This window comes from Penicillium mononematosum, assembly GCF_028829835.1.
Source record: "Penicillium mononematosum strain IBT 11891 chromosome Unknown utg000002l:1.0-8112719.0:1.0-8118358.0, whole genome shotgun sequence".
Taxonomy (NCBI): domain Eukaryota; kingdom Fungi; phylum Ascomycota; class Eurotiomycetes; order Eurotiales; family Aspergillaceae; genus Penicillium; species Penicillium mononematosum.
This window is the reverse complement of record NW_026643272.1, coordinates 2,603,187-2,622,045: the sequence shown is the minus strand read 5'-3', so window position 1 is coordinate 2,622,045 and position 18,859 is coordinate 2,603,187. Positions and strand designations below refer to the sequence as shown.

Here is an 18,859-nt window from a genome sequence, read left to right as displayed (position 1 = left end):
TTATGAAGGATATAAGCTCAAATAAGGTATCATTGCTCTTTCTGTTGCATGATTACTCCAACTGATAGATTGGAGATATAAAGTAGATGAGGCTATACTATAGTAGGTATTAGGTACTAAAAAAGCGAAATGGCAACAACAATATATAGCAGCGGTCTTATGTTCAATGATCGGATGTAAACGCTTCCTCCCCTACTACCACATGGGAATTAAAGCTTCGGTTTCCCCATCTTCTGGTCGAAAATCGTGATACCGTTTGGAATTGTATCTGCCATAGTTTGTCAGGTTCAGACTAGAAACCGTTTGATCACTTGGGAAGAATTCATACAGCCAGTTCACCGCTCCAATGTAGAAATCTTTGCAGCAGGTCACAAAGGCTGGACCCTCGGCTAACCCATTTTTAGACGCAAGGTCAAGAACTTCCGGCACAAGGCTCTCGAAGGTGGCATAGCTGTCGTTAATAATCTGACAGGACTGATAAACTGCCTCCTGTGGTTCCAATCCTCGATGATAGACGAGCAAAGGGACTATGTTATCGACATGTTTGTAGCGCTAGACCTAGTCAGCTGCTAAGATGTTATACTTAAATCTAAGAGAAATTACCAATTCATTGCGAGCAGAGACAATGTCGTTCAGCCTATATACCCATTAGGATGTCGATCTCCATTTGATCATATACATACTCACATTGATACCATGATATTGATGTGTCTCATCATTTCCCTTTGAATAGGATGGTTGATGAACCAAGCTGGGAGAGTGATATCCTGTAGAATCCTAATATAACTGTTAATATATTGCAGATGAGGTAGTGGTAGGGAACTCACAAAGACTGCCCTATCATATGATAGACACCTGAATTTTCCATCCTGTTTTCTAGATAGACGTCTAGATCCATGATGATACCGTCCTGAAACGCATCTTCCAATCTGAATGCCCCTGCCACATATCTACAAAGTTGGTCGCAGAGGAAATGTTGGAGAGGTTCTGTGCAATTAGCCGGATGATTCTACCTAGGTAACAAGCTGGAGTGAGGGAAAAGACATACCAAGCTCAGTGCCTTCTTGAAGCGAGAATCCTATATCGTAAAACGACTCGGCCAGAGTAGGGGGCGCATCTCTCCAGTCAGGGGGTTGTTCTATAACAGTCTCCCCCAAAAGGCCTTTCTGGATGGTCCTTAACATTTCAATTCGTATTAGCTCTCGTTGTCTCGCCCCATCCTTGAGGCTGCCCAAATCAAGAGCTATCTCCTGTTAATCAGAAGCCACGAGATAACGAGATGCGAACATACCATCATCCCAAGCAAAAAGCTGGTGTATGATCCTTGTTAGCCGAATAGGGGTTCAAAGAAGAGTGGTTCAGGTACCCAGCTACTGAATTTCGCTCCAATCTGCAAGTTCGCCACGTTGGCATCTGGACTCGTAGCTCGTGTGAAGTAACCACAGTCGGCAGCCCGGATCTGCTTGTAAACAGTAGGCTCCAGTAGCCAGCTTCGGGTCTTTAGATTCGCTGAAACAGGTCATTCGGCAAAAGTTGCATACCGTTGGCGCCATAATTCTACACCTTCCTCCACTTTTCCGTTCAAGTCTGGAACCACTCTTGGATGCCAGGAAGGGGACAACGAATAGATTGATGGGACTCGGACCGCTACGTCCTTGAACTTCTCCAAGATTTGTTCGATAGTGGACATCTTGATGTGACTGAAGTATAGAGCAAGTAGAATGTTTATGGACTTGAAGAGAAGACAGGGTAGGGTTATTTATCCTCTACCTCAGGATATATATAACTCAGATTACAATGGAAGTATGTCGTCGATCTTGTCCATTCTTGTTACTGGCTGCATATAGACGTAGTTACACAACAGTGCAAAGTCGTACAAGATCTCAGATTAGGTTTTGGCTGAAGGACGATCTATTCTATACGAAGCAGGTTCCATGTGATATGCCTTCATCTTATAGACTATGTCCAAATCACTGACAAATGTAGGAGAATCAAGCCCATCTATACCATTTTAAGACGTTTCAAGGGCAAGATGACGCGTGCATTGGCGAGCAATATAGGTCAATCTTTTCTAGAAAAGAGTACTCACTTGATCTTAACTAGATAGGCACGGTCTTTTAGTTGTCCTAGCGCAAATCCCGTGTCAACCGGCTTGGAGCGTTTTGACTCAGTAGTGAAGCCATCTTCCGCATTATATACAATAAAGATTGCAGGCGATCCCACGGCAATATATTCAAGATACTAGAATTTTCCTGGTAGAATTGCTATGTACAACCTAAGGTAGGCAAATGACTCTAATGCAAAACGTCCACATCTACCTCAACTCCTCCCACTGCACACCAGCCCATTCCTCCCGCCACCCAGTAACGCCCAGCTCTTGCGGCGTACAGTTCTTACCACAGACCCCCATGATGATAGTACCCCACTCCATGCCCGCATCATCCTTCCCAAGCCCAACACCAGGACGCCCTTCCTCAAGCATAGTAATGGCATGCGGCACAAGCTGGAACTCGAACACACGCTGACTTCCACAGTACTCACAAGCCGGGATACTCCCCGAACCAACTGTGGTGACCTTGGCGCCAGGAGCGTTGTGAACATGTAGCCGGGAACCGACCTCATCGCTAGTCGAGTACAGGTAGCGGTGCACCGCGGAACTCATACCGCAGCACCTGCTCCGGGTTGTGCTCGATGCGCATCGAGAACTTCATAAAATCCTTGTCGAGCTCGGACTCGAAAGTGTCCTTCAGCTCCGCGGCACCAGTGCCTTCTTCCTCCATTGGTTCGATCTGCACATTATCTGGCACTGTGGGTGAAGACGGCCGGGAGAGAGTCTCGTATTCTGCGTCTAGGAAGAAATTCTTGTACGGCGCAGGGAATGCGGACTGCGCGGGCCACGGCGCCGGTGTTCCTGATTCGGGTGTCTTCTTTGTCGCGGCTGAGGGGGGGGCGGAGAGGAGATGCGCACTTTGTCGGCGAAAGTGGACTCCAGGGTGTTTGCAGACACGGGTTTTTCGGCGGTAGGAGCTGTTGTCTGGACCGGTGTTGCGAAGGGGTTGCTGCCTGCGGGTGTTGGGCCCGAAGCAGATGAGAAGGGGTTCGGGTTCGAGGATACGTTGCTTGTCAGGTTTGTTGCGCCGAACAGGCTCGCTCCTAGGTCCTGCTTGGGTTGCTCTGGTGCGACGGGCTTGTTTTCCTCTGGTTTTGTTTCATCTTGTTTGTTTTGTCCGCCGACGGTAACCTTGCGCGCCGCACGGAATGCTCTGATACTGCCTGGTTTGCGGTTGCAAGGTTTTCTGGGGCAGCCAAATAGGTATAGGCGTCGTTCGTCGGTCGGGAAGTGATCGGGCAGATCGCCGTGCAATTCGAGGAGCAGCAGCATTGGGCTGTTGCAGACTTTGCAATTGGCGAAATCACCAGGTGCTGGGGAGGCTTCATCGAGCCATTTCTGAAACGAAAAAATGGCTATTGTCAGTTGGAGCCGATAATAGAGAGTGATCCTTCGCAGTGGTAGAACATACCGGCCAGCCTCCAAGATGGCTGATTACGTCCTCGATGACATCCTCAGCAGCATAGCCTAAAAGCACACCAGTATCGGTGAAGTCCTCGTCGACACTGGAGTCACTGTCATAGGGATCCATTTTGAATTGGTTCGGAGTTAAGAGAATCAAATCTGTGATGCCCCTCAAAAAAGATAAGCGATATGGAAATGCACTAGTCCTAACAGGGACTAGCGTATTATGATTGCCTACCTACCAAGTTACACTGGCACCTGGGCATCAATCCCTTGACTTCAACGTCTGATGATATCTGTTGATATCTGATCTATATTTAATCTCTGTTTAATCAGAACTTGCTATTCACCTACCAATTAGCTTTGCCATTTTCTAGTGCTACCATAATCATGCGGGCTTTTATGCCACCGCATGTCCCTCTCTTCCTATACTCCATCCTAGCCATCCTACTCATCTCGTTTGGTAATGCATCAGAACAAGAGCCACTGCAAGGGGCCGTTAATGCAACCCCTAAGCGGGTGGCAATAATCGGTATGCATCTCTCTACACAAGAGCGTAGTTCCATACAACTGATAACCCTCATAAGGAGCCGGAGCCGGAGGGTCGTTTGCTGCATATCAACTGCGTAAGCTCGCAGATGAAGCCAACATCCCTGTCGATATCACAGTCTATGAGCGTGAATCATATGTCGGTGGTCGCTCAACAACAGTCGATGTATTCGACGACCCAGCATACCCCATTGAGCTTGGCGCCTCCATCTTTGTCCAGGTCAATTACAACCTGGTCAACGCTTCCCGTGACCTCGGTCTGACGGTCAGTAGTGCTGACCATGCCCGGCCCAGGGAGACTGAGGAGAGTATCGGGATCTGGGACGGGAACAAGTTTGTTTTCACGTTGAAGAATTCGTATAGCTGGTGGAATATCGGCCGGCTCTTCTGGCGGTACGGACTGGCGCCGCTGCACACTCAGAATCTGGTGAAGAGTGTCGTTGGCAGGTTTCTCCGACTTTATGAAGGGCCATTATTCCCTTTCAGCTCTCTTACTGAAGCGGCTATTGCGGTCGACTTGATCAATGCTACTGCATCTTCTGGCGATGCGTTTCTCCATACAAATAGCATCGACTCGCTGTTTGCGAGGGAGATCATCCAAGCAAGTACTCGAGTGAATTATGGGCAGAACCTGCCGCTGATTCATGGCTTGGAATCTATCGTCTGCATGGCTACGGATGGAGCGGTTTCTATCAAGGGTGGGAACTGGCGCATTTTCGATGGCGCGCTGAGAGCTTCGGGAGCGAATATCAAAGTGAATACCACGGCCACTGACATTTTACGCGATGACCATGGGACTGTGCGGGTCTCCTCAAAGTTAAACACCGCTGTCAGCTCAGAGCATGAGGTATTTGACGAAGTTGTCATTGCCGGTCCTTTGCAGTACTCGGGTATCTCCATGTCTCCTCCCTTGGAGAGCACCCCAGATGAGATTCCATATGTCAATCTGCACGTTACACTGTTTGCATCCCCACATCGTATCTCACCGAAGTATTTTGGCCTGAAAGACTCAAATGCTCGAGCGCCTGAGACTATTCTGACCACTCTGCCCGAGGGCCTTGATCTGGGTTCGAACCCAGATGGTGTTGGGCCCAGCGGTTTCTGGAGTATCAGTACACTTCGAACAGTGAATCATTCAGTCGAGGGCTCTGAAGAAGATACACAGCAACATTACGTTTACAAAATCTTCTCGCCAGAGCGGCCCACGGCTGAATTCATTGCCCAGATTCTGGGGCTGGAGAATGAGACTGTGGGAAGCAATACGACCATCGGAGACCTTTCGACAGGTGATATCAGCTGGTTCCATGAGAAGCTATGGAACCCATATCCTCTTCTCTATCCGAGGGTGACATTTGAGGAGACTCTTCTGGCTCCGGGCGTGTGGTACACGGGTGGCATCGAGAGCTTCATCTCGACAATGGAGACTAGTGCGCTGATGGGCCGGAACGTGGCATCTCTCATGTTCCAGTCGTGGCAGAAGCGAGGAGATCAGACATACATCGAGGCATCACCTGGGGATCGGGAGCTCTAAGGTTGTTTATGTCATGTTTTGTCTTGCCAGCCTCCTTTTGCCAGACCGATTTAAGTGTTATACACGGGGTCAGTCACTTTCTTACTTTGAGCCTTGCATTTGTTATTTACTCCTCATCTTACATGAAACATTCAGTATAAAATATGACATAATGAACTTGATTCCTTTCTATGCACATGGATTCGTAACCTGCATCCCAATCATTTTAGCTAAACATGTATCGACAGTGTAACTTTTCTATTATAACCCCCACAACACAAGCAAACCCTAAACCAAGAAAATACTAGAGATCTACTCCATCTCGATAGTACCGGGGGGCTTGCTAGTGAAGTCGTATGCAACACGGCACACACCCTCGACCTCGTTGACGATGCGGGTAGCGACCTTGCTAAGGAAATCGTAGGCGAAGGGGTAGGGGGTGGCGGTCATGAAGTCCTTGGTGGAGATGGCGCGGAGGAGGATGATGTTGGCGTACACACGCTTGTCACCCATGACACCAACGGCGCGCGAGGGGTCCAGCGCGGCGTAGGCCTGGCCGATTTCATCGTACAGACCGGCTTCGCGGATCATACTGATGAAGATGTGGTCGGCCTTGCGGGCCATATCGACCTTCTCCTTGGTGACCTCACCCAAGACACGAATGGCGAGACCGGGGCCTAGAGATGATGTTAGCTCTCAGATCTGGAGACTGATTAAGCGGGCATTTGTGTGGGTTTACGCACCAGGGAAGGGGTGGCGGCCAACAAGCTCCTCGGAGATCTTAAGCTGGCGGCCCAGCTCGCGGACCTCATCCTTGAAAAGCTCGCGCAGAGGCTCAATCAGCTTCAGGCCGTGACCGGCCATGAGACGCTCGGCGATACCACCCACGTTGTGGTGAGTCTTGATAGTCTGCGAAGGACCCTTGAATGAGATACTCTCAATGACATCTGAAGATATATTAGCTTAAGTCGCTGAGTTACGAGCAAAAAATAATCTTACCAGGGTAGAGAGTGCCCTGCAAGAACCACTCGACCTTTCCGGCACTCTTGGCCTCGATCTTGCGGGCCTCCTCCTCGAACACATCGATGAACTTGCCACCGATGAACTTGCGCTTCTTCTCGGGATCGTGCTCGCCCTTCAGGCCAGCCAAGAATTCCTCGCTGGCATCGACAACGGTAAGGTTGATGCCAAGCTGCTTCTGCAGGACTTCCTTGACAACTTCGCACTCGTTCAGACGCATGCATCCGTTATCGACAAGTACGGCGTGGAAACGGTCACCGATAGCCTCGGTCATAAGGCTGGCAGCAACGGTAGAGTCGACACCACCGCTGACAGCACCCAGGACCTGACCGGTAGGGCCGACGAGGTTACGGATGCGTGTGATCTCCTGGCCGATGAACTCGGACATAGTCCAGCTCTGCTTGGCACCGCAAATGCCGACAGCAAAGTTCTTAAGAAGCTGGCCGCCCTGAGGAGTGTCTGAGAACCCGTCAGTACCTAAGCCGAAGGAGAAGCACAAGTCACGCAACCAAACACTTACGAGTAACCTCGGGGTGGAACTGAATGCCGTACACGGGCTCAGACTTGTGGGCGATAGCGGCGTATTCAGAGTTCTTGGTCTCGCCGATAGTGTGGAATCCCTCGGGCAAGTTGCAGAGCTTATCACCGTGGGACATCCACACGGTCATGGCATCCTCAAGGCCCTCGAACAGCTTGTCAACATGGCCTCCGAACCGGGTGGCCTTCAGGTCAGCGTGACCATATTCGCGGGCGGTACCGGCGACAACGCTGTCGGCGTGCAGACGGTGGGCAATCTCCTGGAGACCGTAGCAAATTCCCAGAATGGGGACGCCCAATTCGAAGAAGGCGGGGTCGATGTGGGGGGCACCCTCCTCGTACACGGAGTAAGGCCCACCGGACAGGATGATACCCTTGGGCTTCCAGGTCAGGTCGGCGAGCTTCTGGGTGCACGGGAGCATCTCAGAGTAGACATTGATCTCTCGTAGACGGCGGGTAATGAGGTGGGTGCTGTACGCAGGGATTCGTTAGAACCGGCGAATTGTAACACCAAAAAATAGGGTTGCCGACAAGGGTACAGTCGCCATCACCACTGCGGGGGGGTTCATACTATTGGGATCCATTGTCGAGCACCAGAATGGTGTCGAAACTGTTGTGAGGAATCACCTCGGATTCAGACATTGTGAAATTGAGTCACACAGTTCTCTTGGTGAAAATGTTGGAAGATGTCGAAAACAACCACAGATCAACTGCAATTGATTGCGACAATATGTATTGGCTAAACAGAAGTAGCCTCCAAGTGTATATGGACTATGACTCTTTAAGGGAAAAAAAACCAAATCTTGGCCCTGGAGAATTTCCCGATAAGAAAAAAAGCGCCCCGCTGTTCCGCCCACGTGACCAATGAGGGGCTCCGCAGAGTACTGCCCAGGCGAAGTTGAAACGTCAAGGGCGATATGTAGAAACCAGTAAAGTTGTGTGTGCAAACTGCTGTTGCATTTGATTTCTTCCTATGTATATATTTGATACGTGGGAGCTAGTAGTCCGCCTCGCTCTCGCTGCCGGGATAGGCCTTTTTCCTCAATTTCCATAGCGACTTTTCTCGTCGCGCAGCAACTTCACGCTGGTGCCGACTGTTATCTTCCACGACAGTCATCCAAGGCACATTGCTCGCCCGGCGGACCCTCTCTCGCAGCAATGCAAGCGTTCGATTATGCTCAGCCGGATCGAGCTCGTGTGCCTGATCGCTGCCAGAGTCTCCAGCTTTCCGCGGCCCAGATGTCGATTGCTGATAGCGCCGCTCTGCCGCACGAGCGGCGTAGTATTCCTCACTAATAGCCCAATTCGGGTTATCAAGCTGGCCACGGACCAGCACAATGCTGTGACCTTGTTCGATGGCTTTTTCTAGGTGAGATGAGGGAACAGGGCTAGAGAGCTCAAGCTTGCGCGAAGAGGTATCGATCGAGCGGACCAAAGCGAGACCAAGACAGTTTGACGCTTTGGGATCCAATGGAATGCAACTGCCAGAACCAACAAAGAGGTAAGGAAGGTTTTCGGATGTTCGTACAATGCTGTCAGCTATGGAAAGCTCAGCTGAATTACCCGCGCTTGGGTTTGCTGAATCCATGTCAATATCCTCATGGTCTTCGTCATTCGGTGTCTCTGATGTTGCCATCCCACCCATGATAGCTCTCGGCGATTCCACTGCCACGACTCCTACGATAGCGCCTTCAAGCGTTTCGTGCAGTAGATCGGGACTGATCTGGGATCCCATGACCATGACTCCCAGAATGCCTTGTCGTGCACCAGCATAGTCCACAGTAATAGGCCTGGTGCGAGACAGCGGTACACCTGACCAAAGCGAAGTTCTGAGATCATTTGGATAAGACATATGGAAGTATGACTGGATCTGCATCGCTCGCAATTGAGCGCTTGATCGGCTCACGAAATCAGTGGGCTGGGATGGGAGGACTGTCAAGGGGACCCGAGCTTCCTGGGCAGCCAGACCTAACGGATCCACGACTTCTGATGGGCCCTTTTCACTCATATATACCACATCAGATAGACCAAGAGATCTGACCAGCCAAGTTGCAACCTCTAATCCTTGTCCAAAGATCCAACCGGGGTAGTTGATGATCAGAGGGCATTGGGGATGTTTCTCCAGCAAGGAGCGGTATTGATCCATAAGATCCATGACGGACAGTGCGTAGTGATCAGGGTCTTCTTTTGGCGATGCTGCGCCGATATGATGCGCCCGCACTATTTCACCGTCGTGGGAATCGTCCAAAGATGGGTGGGTGAAAGGCGGACCGAAGAATGGAGAGCGCAAGCGTGCGAGATACACTTGACCCATAGGGGCAAACTCAGGCTGGCCCGGGTCTAAATCCAGGAAAGCAACTCCATCGGTATTAGTATATCCATTCTCGGTCTCGGGCGTTGGACTGAGAACGTGATTCAACAAGTAGCGACTAAAGGTAGACTTTCCGGACGCCTTGGGGCCACAAATTAGGACCCGAAGTTGTCCTTGGCGTTGTGAGAGAGCTTTCATTGATGCACTCCATTTCTTGTCAAGGTGAAGCGGTCGGATATGTCTATTTAAGGAATCATCTGCCGAGGTATACAACTGCCACGCCAATTAGTTTTGAACACAGCTCGATCTGGAGTAGAGTATGACAACATACCACCGAAAAAGTCCGCTTGGAGTCTTTTGCAACCCCTTTCAGGGTGATTTTATCTGCAACGGTGTTCTCACCGGCCCATATCCTTTGATACAGAGGCGAGAGGTCACGGAGGCGGGAAATGCCGCTGGTGCAGGACTTGATCTCCACTTCTGCCTCGCCGTCGACTCCAGCAACACATTTTATGATCGGCAAAGAGTGGGTTGAGGGAGCATAAACTCTATGCAGTTGCGAGGACGGATGTAATTTGGCGCCCATCAGACTGACTACACCTCTTTTGACCCAGAGATCATAATGGCCTAACAACGCCAGGTTCTAAGGCAAGCCAGAGTCAGTATTCACCTCAAAGAGCCGGGAAGGTTCGTCCATACCGTCCGTTCCTTAATGCGAACGCAAAGTGTGCTCTCATCATTGTAGATTATGTTGCTTTTGTTCAACCGAGCCTTGGATAGAGGGAAATTCTGGAGCTCTGCTGGTGTTTCTGTGGGTGATTCATAGCCATCGGCATCACCCACAACAGACGCAATATCATCCTCATCCATGTCTCCTGCATCCTTGACTTGATCTTTTTCAGACTGCTCGTCTTCGGGGTGCCCAGGAGTATTCCCCACTTCACGTTTCACTTCCGATTTTTGAGGCCGAGTAGCTCTTACTGGGCGCTCCGGTGTTGTCTCTGCGGGCAATGGCTCATCTTGTTTCTTTGCTGCCTTTGTCCGTGTACCATGACGCTCCTCATTTGTCTCGGTCGCCTCAGGTCCCTCGAGAGACTGCCGTGACTTTTTCAAGGGCCGCTCGCTCTCAATAATAGCCTGTGGCGCATCCTGTGGTACATTTGCGCTTTGCGCTTGCTGCTGCCGAGCTCTGCGTGCTGCTAAAGCAGCGACGGCACTAACAGGGCCTAGATAAACGACATGTGAGCTTCAAATTGGTGCCATATAACATTGATAAAGGGCTTACCAGCTGATTGCTGTTTTTCAGCCTTTCGCTTCACCATGATATTATACAATTCAAGCGCACGCGCTTTGAGCTTATGTTCGAAAGGAAAATGGCCTCGATAATGCGATCCAAAGCCGATAAGCAAAAAAAAGTTGGCGGGTGGTCCGTGCTCCCGCGGAGCAGAAAAAAAAAGATCGTAGGACTTGAGCATTCTCACTCAAAGTCGATCCAATTCATTTTGCGAAATCGGCTTTGCTGAACTTTGCATATATATCCTGTGCATTACCCCATTGACCTGTTTCATTTATATTGTGGTATTTTGGGTGTGTCAGACGCCGCGCATTCTTGCGAAAGCATTCTAGTCTCGACCTCGAGTTTGCCCAACACATTGAACAGCCGCCATGGCATCATCCGACAGCGACAGCAGTTCGAGCAGATCGACCTCGCCCGAGCTTGTTACCGAAAAAGAGAAAGAAATGACGAAACATACGAAGGCACAGGAGTCAAGCGAAGATGATACCTCGGACTCAGGTTCGGACTCAGGTTCGGACTCAGGTAGCGACTCCGACAATTCCAGCGAAATGAAGCCAGACTCCAGCTCAGGCAAGAAGTAAGTGATCATACCTCTATCAGCTCTGGTAGTAACTAATAATAACTAATCCTTTCCTCATAGGGCTGCAATCTCCGGTCCTCAGCCATACAAACCACCAGCGGGTTTCAAGTCTGCAAAGAAGCAGGCCCCGCCATCCTCCAAAGCCTCCTCCCTTCTCTCCAACCTCAACGGCAAACAAGTCCTCCACCTCACAGCACCTGCCTCTCTACCTTTGTCTAAAGTCAAGGAGGTGTGCATGGCCAAGATCATGCAGGGTGAACCGATCATCTCTCACGAAGGTGTAAACTACGGTATCCCAGTCGAGGCTCTTTCCGAGACCGATCCCGCGACCAAATCGCTACTTGTTTTTGACGAGAAGACGCAAACATATCGGACAGCAGCTCACAGCGTCCCAAGTTACCACGTCCAAGAAATGATCGGTCTCCCAAGCACATCGGAAAACACCGATGCCGTAGTGGCAGAATTGCGCAAATATGTCAAGCCAGCCCGGCCACAGCCGAAGAACTTGAAGATGCGCTTCCGACCTGTGGGGACAACCAGTGCGCCCCCAGAGACTCTTGGATCTAGCTCGGAATCCGAGGCTGAGGTGCCTTCGTTCAAGGTTCCGAAGGGAGAGGAACGGAAGAGGAAGCTTGATCACGATGAGGCTGGGGATGAAGCCCCCCCAAGCTGCGGCCATTCCTCGGAAGAAGTCGAAGAAGCACTCACAAGAGAAGGAGGAGGATGATAGTCTAAGCCGGAAGAAGTCTAAGAAGTCCCACAAGGACAAGGAGGAAAAGAAGCGGAAGAAGTCCGAAAAAGCATGATTTGGCGTTAGTGGTTTTTGAGAATAGCTTTGTTTTAACGACGTCCCCAATACTATGTACAATCTACAATCTTATCTCACACCTTGCATCTGGTAGCTCTTATGGCAGGGCAATTTGAGCAATGTTACACGATCTTGGCTGTTCCACTGCCTTTTTTTTCCCGATTAGTGTCATGAGACGGAGCACTAGTATAATTCAATGAGCTTCACCCTAATTGCGGCGCTAAGCTAGGGCTTCCTGCTACACAAACTGACAGGCTTCAACTTCAATTCGGCATCCAATATCGAATGGCATCTAGGATCAACAATTGCCGGTCGATCCCCAAATGCTTAACCTAACCATCGCTAAAACCAACTGTTTTTTTTTTTTTTGGGATTTGAACAGGTATCTCAACAAAAGCCAACAATTTACAGCACCAAGCCAAAGTTAGAAGAATGATAAGAAGATATCCTAAGAGGCACAAAGGCACAAAGGAAGATGCATGCACAGAATGGAATATAGATAAGATCTACATATCTTGCCTCAGGCACCAAGCTGACATAAAAGGGGCGATGGAGTCATAGATCACATGCATGCGGAGAGAGCCCAGGTGATATTTCTCTTTGTGCATAATCTAAGATTTCTATGAACTGGATAGATTTGGACTTTCTTTTTGTTGTTTTTATTTCCATGATCTATGCAATATAGATCATGGTGCTTGCATGATTTGGAGCGTGATTTGACAGCTTCATCCATATCTGGCGTCCGAGCTTCAAAGCGCTTATCGGCCTAGACCCTGGAATCCCGTGCGTTGTTCACCATTAACCCTGCCTATCAAGATCTGGCGCCTGACCTAACATTTTAATATGACACAGTCACTTGGTGTCCAGCTCGGTTGATGGTCTCCCCATTTGACTAGTGCATACCTAAGCGTCATAGTCCTATCAGCGCCGGGCTGTCACCTGGCTCGAGCTTCTGACTGCCCGACCGATTTTAGTGATTCACCACGCCCTAATCTCGTTTACTCCCGCCTTTGACCTACGTTTTGCATCAGTTGTATTGTATTGGTATACCAGAGATAAGGATGAGACCGTTAAGGGACGATGCCAAACGCCGGGCAGACCGGCAGTTGAGCGCGAGTATGAAACATACTTCGTCCAACCGTCCATTTTCAGATCGAGTGCCAGACAGATTTAAGGATGGGGATGATGCCCAGTTTGATTTCACAGCTCCGCCGCGAGGTATGGGTTCACGGGACGGCAACGTGCATTATATGCAGCAGTCCCTCTTCTCCATGATTGCTGCTGTCGGATCTAAGTCGGACTTCCATGCCCGGTTTGATGAATCAAGCGATAGTGATGGAGAGATGGAAGAACAACCGCGGGTGGAACAAACTAGTGGGAAAGCATCATCTCGGACGCCGCCTGTGCCATCCTTGGACCCCTGCCAGCCAAGCAAGGATTCAGAGCCAAACAAACTCGTTCTGGAAGAAAGAGGACGTCGCCACCAAAGAGCATGTTCAGACAATAAGCTTCTGCAGAGGTTACCCAAGTCAGATACAGAACGCGGGGTAAACGAGTCATCGAACCAAAGCGACTCGATGCTCAAGGTGCCTCCTCTAAGGCGAACTCGCAGTGCGACACCGCGAGCAGCCCCAGTTCTAAGTCGCATGGTTGAAGCACAATCTCACTTTGATTTGACATCGGCAACACCATACATGCCGCCCAATAATCCAGACAAACCCATGGAGGACCAACCGCAATCATCTGCGTCCGCTCTTTCTATGCGATTGATGAAGATGTTTGAGTTTGCAAAGCCTGAAAAAGTTCTGGTGGAGTATGCCTGCTCGTTGCTCCAGAGCATGCTTCTTCAGGGCTACATGTATGTGACGGAAGGTCACATCTGCTTTTACGCCTACCTTCCAAAGAAGTCCAACGTGGCGATAAAATCGGGGTACCTGTCCAAACGCGGCCGCAAGAACCCTAAGTATCATCGCTATTGGTTTGCTCTGAAGGGAGATGTCCTCTCATACTACGCAGATCCCTCCAATCTCTACTTTCCTAGCGGGCATGTCGATCTTCGATATGGGATCTCTGCGTCTCTCACAGAACGCAAAGACGGTGATGCAAAAGACTTTCAGGTCACTACCGATCAGCGGACTTATTTGTTCAGGGCAGACAGCGCTACCAGTGCAAAGGAATGGGTGAAAGCCCTCCAGCAAGTCATCTTCCGGACGCATAATGAAGGTGACAGTGTTAAAGTATCATTTCCAATAGCGAATGTTATTGATCTGGAGGAGAGCCCAATGGCCGATTTCGCGGAGACCTTCAAAATTCGAGTTCTCGATAGCGGCGAAACGTATGCAATTGATGAGGTAGGTTGTGGGACGAAACATTACTCTATGTTCATTGCTGATCAGTTCAAAGTATTTCTTCTCATTCTTCGATTCGGGCCAGGACGCGTTCAACTACATCAAAGGTCTGGTTAACGCTGCATCAGCTACCACCGCAACGAAAGAGGCGCAGGACCAACACTATATCAAACATCAACCCGAATCAAGCCGTACTGCCTATAAGAGACAGTCAGTCAGCAGCGTTCGAGTGTCTGATCAGAGAGTGGAAGATTCACCACGCAAGCGAAGCTCCAGCGTAGGAAATGAAAATCAAGGCTCGGCAGACTCATTTGCGGAGCAAGGGACCGGGTCATCGCCGATTATACAATCGATGACAGACACCACTGAATCGGCCAGTCAGATTCTGCACAGAAGCGACGTCTTTCAATCGCCCACTATGCGCACACTGCAAGGGCACTCATTGGATGTTGGAGAAAGCATTCGACGATATTCAGATGATACGACTCCCTCTGCATCTGCGCGGCTGGACCTGGATGCAGCGGCAGGCTCTCCATGTGGAACACTGGGTCACAATGAAACCACAGAAGACAAGCGATATGCCACCGGCCAATCTGATCCAATGCAATCTTCAAGGCCGAGCTCGGTTACTCACTTAAATGAACTTGTCAAAGCGGGCGCATATCCCCTTCAACGCGCCGCTGGTTTTGCGGAATACTTGAAGAGCCGCTCGAAACAGATGAGTACGCTGTTAGCAACAGAGTCAATGGGCTATATAGAAAAGGTCTCTGGCATGTGGATTGGTGGCCAGAAGCATTACGGTGAGCGGGAAGGGCCATTGCTCGAAGATCAGAACGTTGATCCTGAGGATAACGAAGGTTCATTCAATTACGGGGATCGCTTTCGTGCACACTTTGCTCTTCCGCCTACCGAAAAACTGCAGGCGACTTATTACGCCTACTTGCATCGTGTGCTCCCGCTCTACGGCAAGATTTATATAAGTCAGAAAAAGCTTTGTTTCCGCAGCCTGATTCCTGGTACTCGGACCAAAATGATTCTGCCGTTCAAAGACATCGAGAACGTTGAAAAGGAGAAAGGGTTCCGTTTTGGATACCATGGACTTGTTGTCATCATCCGTGGTCATGAAGAGCTTTTCTTTGAGTTCAATGCCTCGGATTCACGGGATGACTGCGCAGTCACATTGCATCAAAATCTGGAGTCCGTGAAATTCCTGGTGGAATCTGGCTTGCTAGCGGAGGAAGAACGGGACGAAGTTGAAGCAGCTAAGGCTGAACACCGCATGCTTCAGGAAGCAAGACTAGATAGCCCTGAGGAACATGATGCACGTCCAACCTTGACCGAGGATACATCAGAGATACATCCATTCTTTGACGATCCTCGCGCTTCCATTATCAATTTCAAACCTCCCGAGCCTCTAAGGATTACCTGTCTGACAATCGGCTCCCGGGGCGATGTACAACCGTACATTGCGCTTTGCAAGGGACTGCTTGCGGAGGGCCACAAACCGAAGATTGCAACCCACGCCGAGTTTGAACCCTGGATCAGAGAACACGGGATTGATTTTGCTCCCGTTGACGGTGATCCTGCGGAGCTAATGCGAATTTGCGTGGAGAACGGGATGTTCACATATTCCTTCCTCAGAGAAGCTTCATTGAAGTTCAGAGGTTGGATCGATGATCTTTTATCATCGGCGTGGATTGGTTGTCAGGGCAGTGACCTTCTAATCGAGTCACCGAGCGCCATGGCCGGAATTCACATTGCAGAGGCTTTAAGGATTCCGTACTTCCGCGGGTTCACCATGCCATGGACAAGAACAAGGGCCTACCCTCACGCTTTTGCAGTACCGGAGAATCGCATGGGTGGAGCGTACAACTACATCACGTACGTCATGTTCGACAATATCTTCTGGAAGGCCATCGCGGGGCAAGTTAACCGCTGGCGAAACAACGAGTTGGGATTGAAGGCCACAACTTTGGACAAGATGCAGCAAAACAAAGTCCCATTCCTGTATAATTACTCGCCGTCCGTGGTGGCCCCGCCCCTCGATTACCCGGATTGGATTCGCATTACCGGCTACTGGTTTTTGAATGAGGGCACAGATTGGACTCCTCCGACTGAACTATCGAGATTCATTGCGCAGGCCAGAGCGGATGGCAAGAAGCTCGTGTACATCGGGTTCGGATCCATTGTGGTCTCGGATCCTTCTGCCCTGACACGGACTGTCATCGAATCAGTCCTGAAAGCAGATGTCCGATGCATCCTCTCCAAGGGTTGGTCTGATAGGCTGGGTGACCCGGCTAGTACGAAGACGGAGATACCTCTACCACCAGAGATCCTTCAGATCCAATCTGCTCCCCACGACTGGCTTTTCTCGCAAATCGATGCTGCAGCCCACCACGGTGGAGCAGGAACCACCGGCGCAAGTCTTCGAGCCGGCGTCCCCACCATCGTCAAGCCATTCTTCGGAGACCAGTTCTTCTTCGGCTCCCGGGTGGAGGATCTAGGCGTTGGCATCTGCATGAAGAAACTGAACGTCAGTGTCTTCTCGCGGGCTCTCTGGGAGGCAACGCACAGCGAACGTATGATTGTAAAGGCGCGAAATCTGGGCATCCAGATCCGAAATGTGAGTTATTCCAAGACTACGCAGCCTAAATGGATGGAGTGCTAATGTGATATTCCTTGTTTAGGAAGACGGTGTGGCCACTGCAATCCAGGCCCTCTATCGCGATCTTGAATACGCTAAGACCTTGGCCCGGCAAAAGTCGCTTGCCTCGTCAACCCCGTTCTCTCCTACGCCCACAGCTAAAGCCTCCCCGGATGGGGGTGATGACGACCTTGATGATATTGAGGAGTGGACCTTTGTCGGTGATGAAACTGGCTTTGACATCTCGAAGCGGGTGCGTGAGCGAGCTGCTTCAGATGCCGACAGACTAGGTTCCAACATGTTCCAATGAATATGTTTTCCCGAGTTGAATGATTAGTATTTGGATTTTGTTTTGAGACACACCAGCGCACTCCCAACATCTTTCGCTATCCTCAGATCCCCTGTGCCCAACGACATGCTGTACAGGCGGACTAGGAGATGTTCATAGTGAAGGTAGTGTGCTCAAGCTTCATGAAGATTGGGGGATTTGGGGGCGTTCTATTTCTCTTTTTGTTTTTTTGGCGATTTTCCATTGCCTCCAAGGTTCACGAATCATGACATGCGTCTCTTTTGCTCTGTTCCCGTTCTCTATGCATACGGCATTTGGTTTAGAGCCTATTCTTCTAATATCCACTACTTCGTTTCCATGATTTTCCATGATGCGTTATGATTTCCTTATTTTTTGGCCTTGACATTTGACCTGGAAGATAATAGACCATTCATGATCGATGACATTGGCAACATTTTTATAATATCCCATAAATCCCTTCCAAAACACATTCAGCCACCAGGGCGCTTCTTATTTTTCCGTTTCCTCTTCACCCTTGCCAGCAGCCTTATCTTTACGCCTTTCTACAACGTCCCAGTTATACACACGCGCCGTGGCAACCTCCAATGTCTGCAAGTCAAAAGCGCGTTAGCAAAAGCGCCAATATCCCACCCACACGTCTCTCGCAGGAATAAACTAACCGTAATCTGCTCGCGCAAGAATTCCAGATCCTCCTCGCAATTCTTCAAGCTCGACTCCGCAGCATTGAGCTTCTCATCCAGCATGGTCTCCGCCTCGCCGAGCGGGTACGCCAACATGACATTCGCTCCAAGCCAGAGGTAGACCTCCTCGGCATCAGCAGGCGAGATCGCAGCCCGGGCGTAGAGGGTATCATTGAGTTCGAAGTTAGTCTCGAGGTCTGAGTCAGGGTTGGACTAGACAGGCACAGTGAGTGTTAGTGAATTGATATTTCCGATTTCCAAAGCATGCTCCACGAATCACTTTTTTCTCCGAATCGCATATGAATAGAAGACGCGGGGGATATTTACCTCCTTGCGCAGCTGCAGGAACCGCACCATCTCCAGCGTCTTTTTGATATCGGGGATCTTCTCGCGCAGACCTTGGGCCCGGCGCTGGGTGTTCACCTCCATGAACTGGTACTTGGAGATCATCTCCTGGAAGGAGCGGAGGGTAGGCTCGACTTCCTCGCGGGAGGAGACGTAGTCGCTGACATTGTCGACGAAGGGAGCGACGGGGATCCCGCGCGGGTTGGTTTGTGTTGTTACCGTGCTGGGTTGGAGGGGTTAGTTTTCCTGGTTTTTTGAATGCGGGCATGGGATTGAGGTTGGGGCTTGGAAGCTAGAAGCGGATTTGAGTAGAATAAGAATTGGGAATTTACTTTACCTCTTCTTTGAGTCTGCCATGGTCGAGATGTGTGAAGAGAGAAGAGAGGAAGATATGACGATGTGGGGA

At 50.1% G+C, this 18,859-nt stretch overlaps 8 protein-coding genes across 8 annotated transcripts; 3 read left to right on the top strand and 5 right to left on the bottom strand.

Annotated features, from left to right (window-relative positions):
• Window positions 1-195: 195 nt before the first annotated feature.
• On the bottom strand, window positions 196-1,690 carry N7519_002761 (terpene synthase family protein; the record flags this gene model as incomplete). Its single annotated transcript, XM_057289539.1, has 8 exons — window positions 196-552; window positions 604-637; window positions 688-777; window positions 828-987; window positions 1,049-1,243; window positions 1,292-1,310; window positions 1,367-1,490; window positions 1,542-1,690. 8 exons carry the CDS (start codon window positions 1,688-1,690, stop codon window positions 196-198), a joined length of 1,128 nt encoding a protein of 375 aa, XP_057150741.1.
• A 624-nt stretch (window positions 1,691-2,314) lies between these two features.
• N7519_002760 (small subunit rRNA maturation protein TSR4) lies at window positions 2,315-3,641 on the bottom strand (the record flags this gene model as incomplete). The annotated part of the gene is made up of 4 exons (XM_057289538.1): window positions 2,315-2,575; window positions 2,637-2,885; window positions 2,969-3,448; window positions 3,522-3,641. 4 exons carry the CDS (start codon window positions 3,639-3,641, stop codon window positions 2,315-2,317), a joined length of 1,110 nt encoding a protein of 369 aa, XP_057150740.1.
• A 263-nt stretch (window positions 3,642-3,904) lies between these two features.
• On the top strand, window positions 3,905-5,594 carry N7519_002759 (putative prenylcysteine lyase; the record flags this gene model as incomplete). The annotated part of the gene is made up of 2 exons (XM_057289537.1): window positions 3,905-4,046; window positions 4,102-5,594. The coding sequence occupies 2 exons, from the start codon at window positions 3,905-3,907 to the stop codon at window positions 5,592-5,594; spliced, it is 1,635 nt and encodes a 544-aa protein (XP_057150739.1).
• Window positions 5,595-5,885: 291 nt separating this feature from the next.
• On the bottom strand, window positions 5,886-7,772 carry gua1 (GMP synthase (glutamine-hydrolyzing); the record flags this gene model as incomplete). Its single annotated transcript, XM_057289536.1, has 5 exons — window positions 5,886-6,250; window positions 6,317-6,520; window positions 6,573-7,052; window positions 7,114-7,601; window positions 7,702-7,772. 5 exons carry the CDS (start codon window positions 7,770-7,772, stop codon window positions 5,886-5,888), a joined length of 1,608 nt encoding a protein of 535 aa, XP_057150738.1.
• A 355-nt stretch (window positions 7,773-8,127) lies between these two features.
• Window positions 8,128-10,763, bottom strand: grc3 (uncharacterized protein; the record flags this gene model as incomplete). The annotated part of the gene is made up of 4 exons (XM_057289535.1): window positions 8,128-9,714; window positions 9,773-10,084; window positions 10,141-10,667; window positions 10,727-10,763. 4 exons carry the CDS (start codon window positions 10,761-10,763, stop codon window positions 8,128-8,130), a joined length of 2,463 nt encoding a protein of 820 aa, XP_057150737.1.
• A 343-nt stretch (window positions 10,764-11,106) lies between these two features.
• N7519_002756 (DNA-directed RNA polymerase I subunit RPA34) lies at window positions 11,107-12,124 on the top strand (the record flags this gene model as incomplete). The annotated part of the gene is made up of 3 exons (XM_057289534.1): window positions 11,107-11,315; window positions 11,379-11,919; window positions 11,978-12,124. The coding sequence occupies 3 exons, from the start codon at window positions 11,107-11,109 to the stop codon at window positions 12,122-12,124; spliced, it is 897 nt and encodes a 298-aa protein (XP_057150736.1).
• Window positions 12,125-13,187: 1,063 nt separating this feature from the next.
• atg26 (uncharacterized protein) lies at window positions 13,188-17,428 on the top strand (the record flags this gene model as incomplete). Its single annotated transcript, XM_057289533.1, has 3 exons — window positions 13,188-14,477; window positions 14,530-17,097; window positions 17,162-17,428. The coding sequence occupies 3 exons, from the start codon at window positions 13,188-13,190 to the stop codon at window positions 17,426-17,428; spliced, it is 4,125 nt and encodes a 1,374-aa protein (XP_057150735.1).
• A 489-nt stretch (window positions 17,429-17,917) lies between these two features.
• Window positions 17,918-18,815, bottom strand: N7519_002754 (tubulin-binding prefolding complex subunit PAC10; the record flags this gene model as incomplete). Its single annotated transcript, XM_057289532.1, has 4 exons — window positions 18,791-18,815; window positions 18,436-18,676; window positions 18,088-18,321; window positions 17,918-18,016 (listed from the first exon to the last, which is right to left on the bottom strand). Exons 1-4 carry the CDS (start codon window positions 18,808-18,810, stop codon window positions 17,918-17,920), a joined length of 594 nt encoding a protein of 197 aa, XP_057150734.1. The 5' UTR covers window positions 18,811-18,815.
• Window positions 18,816-18,859: the final 44 nt, after the last annotated feature.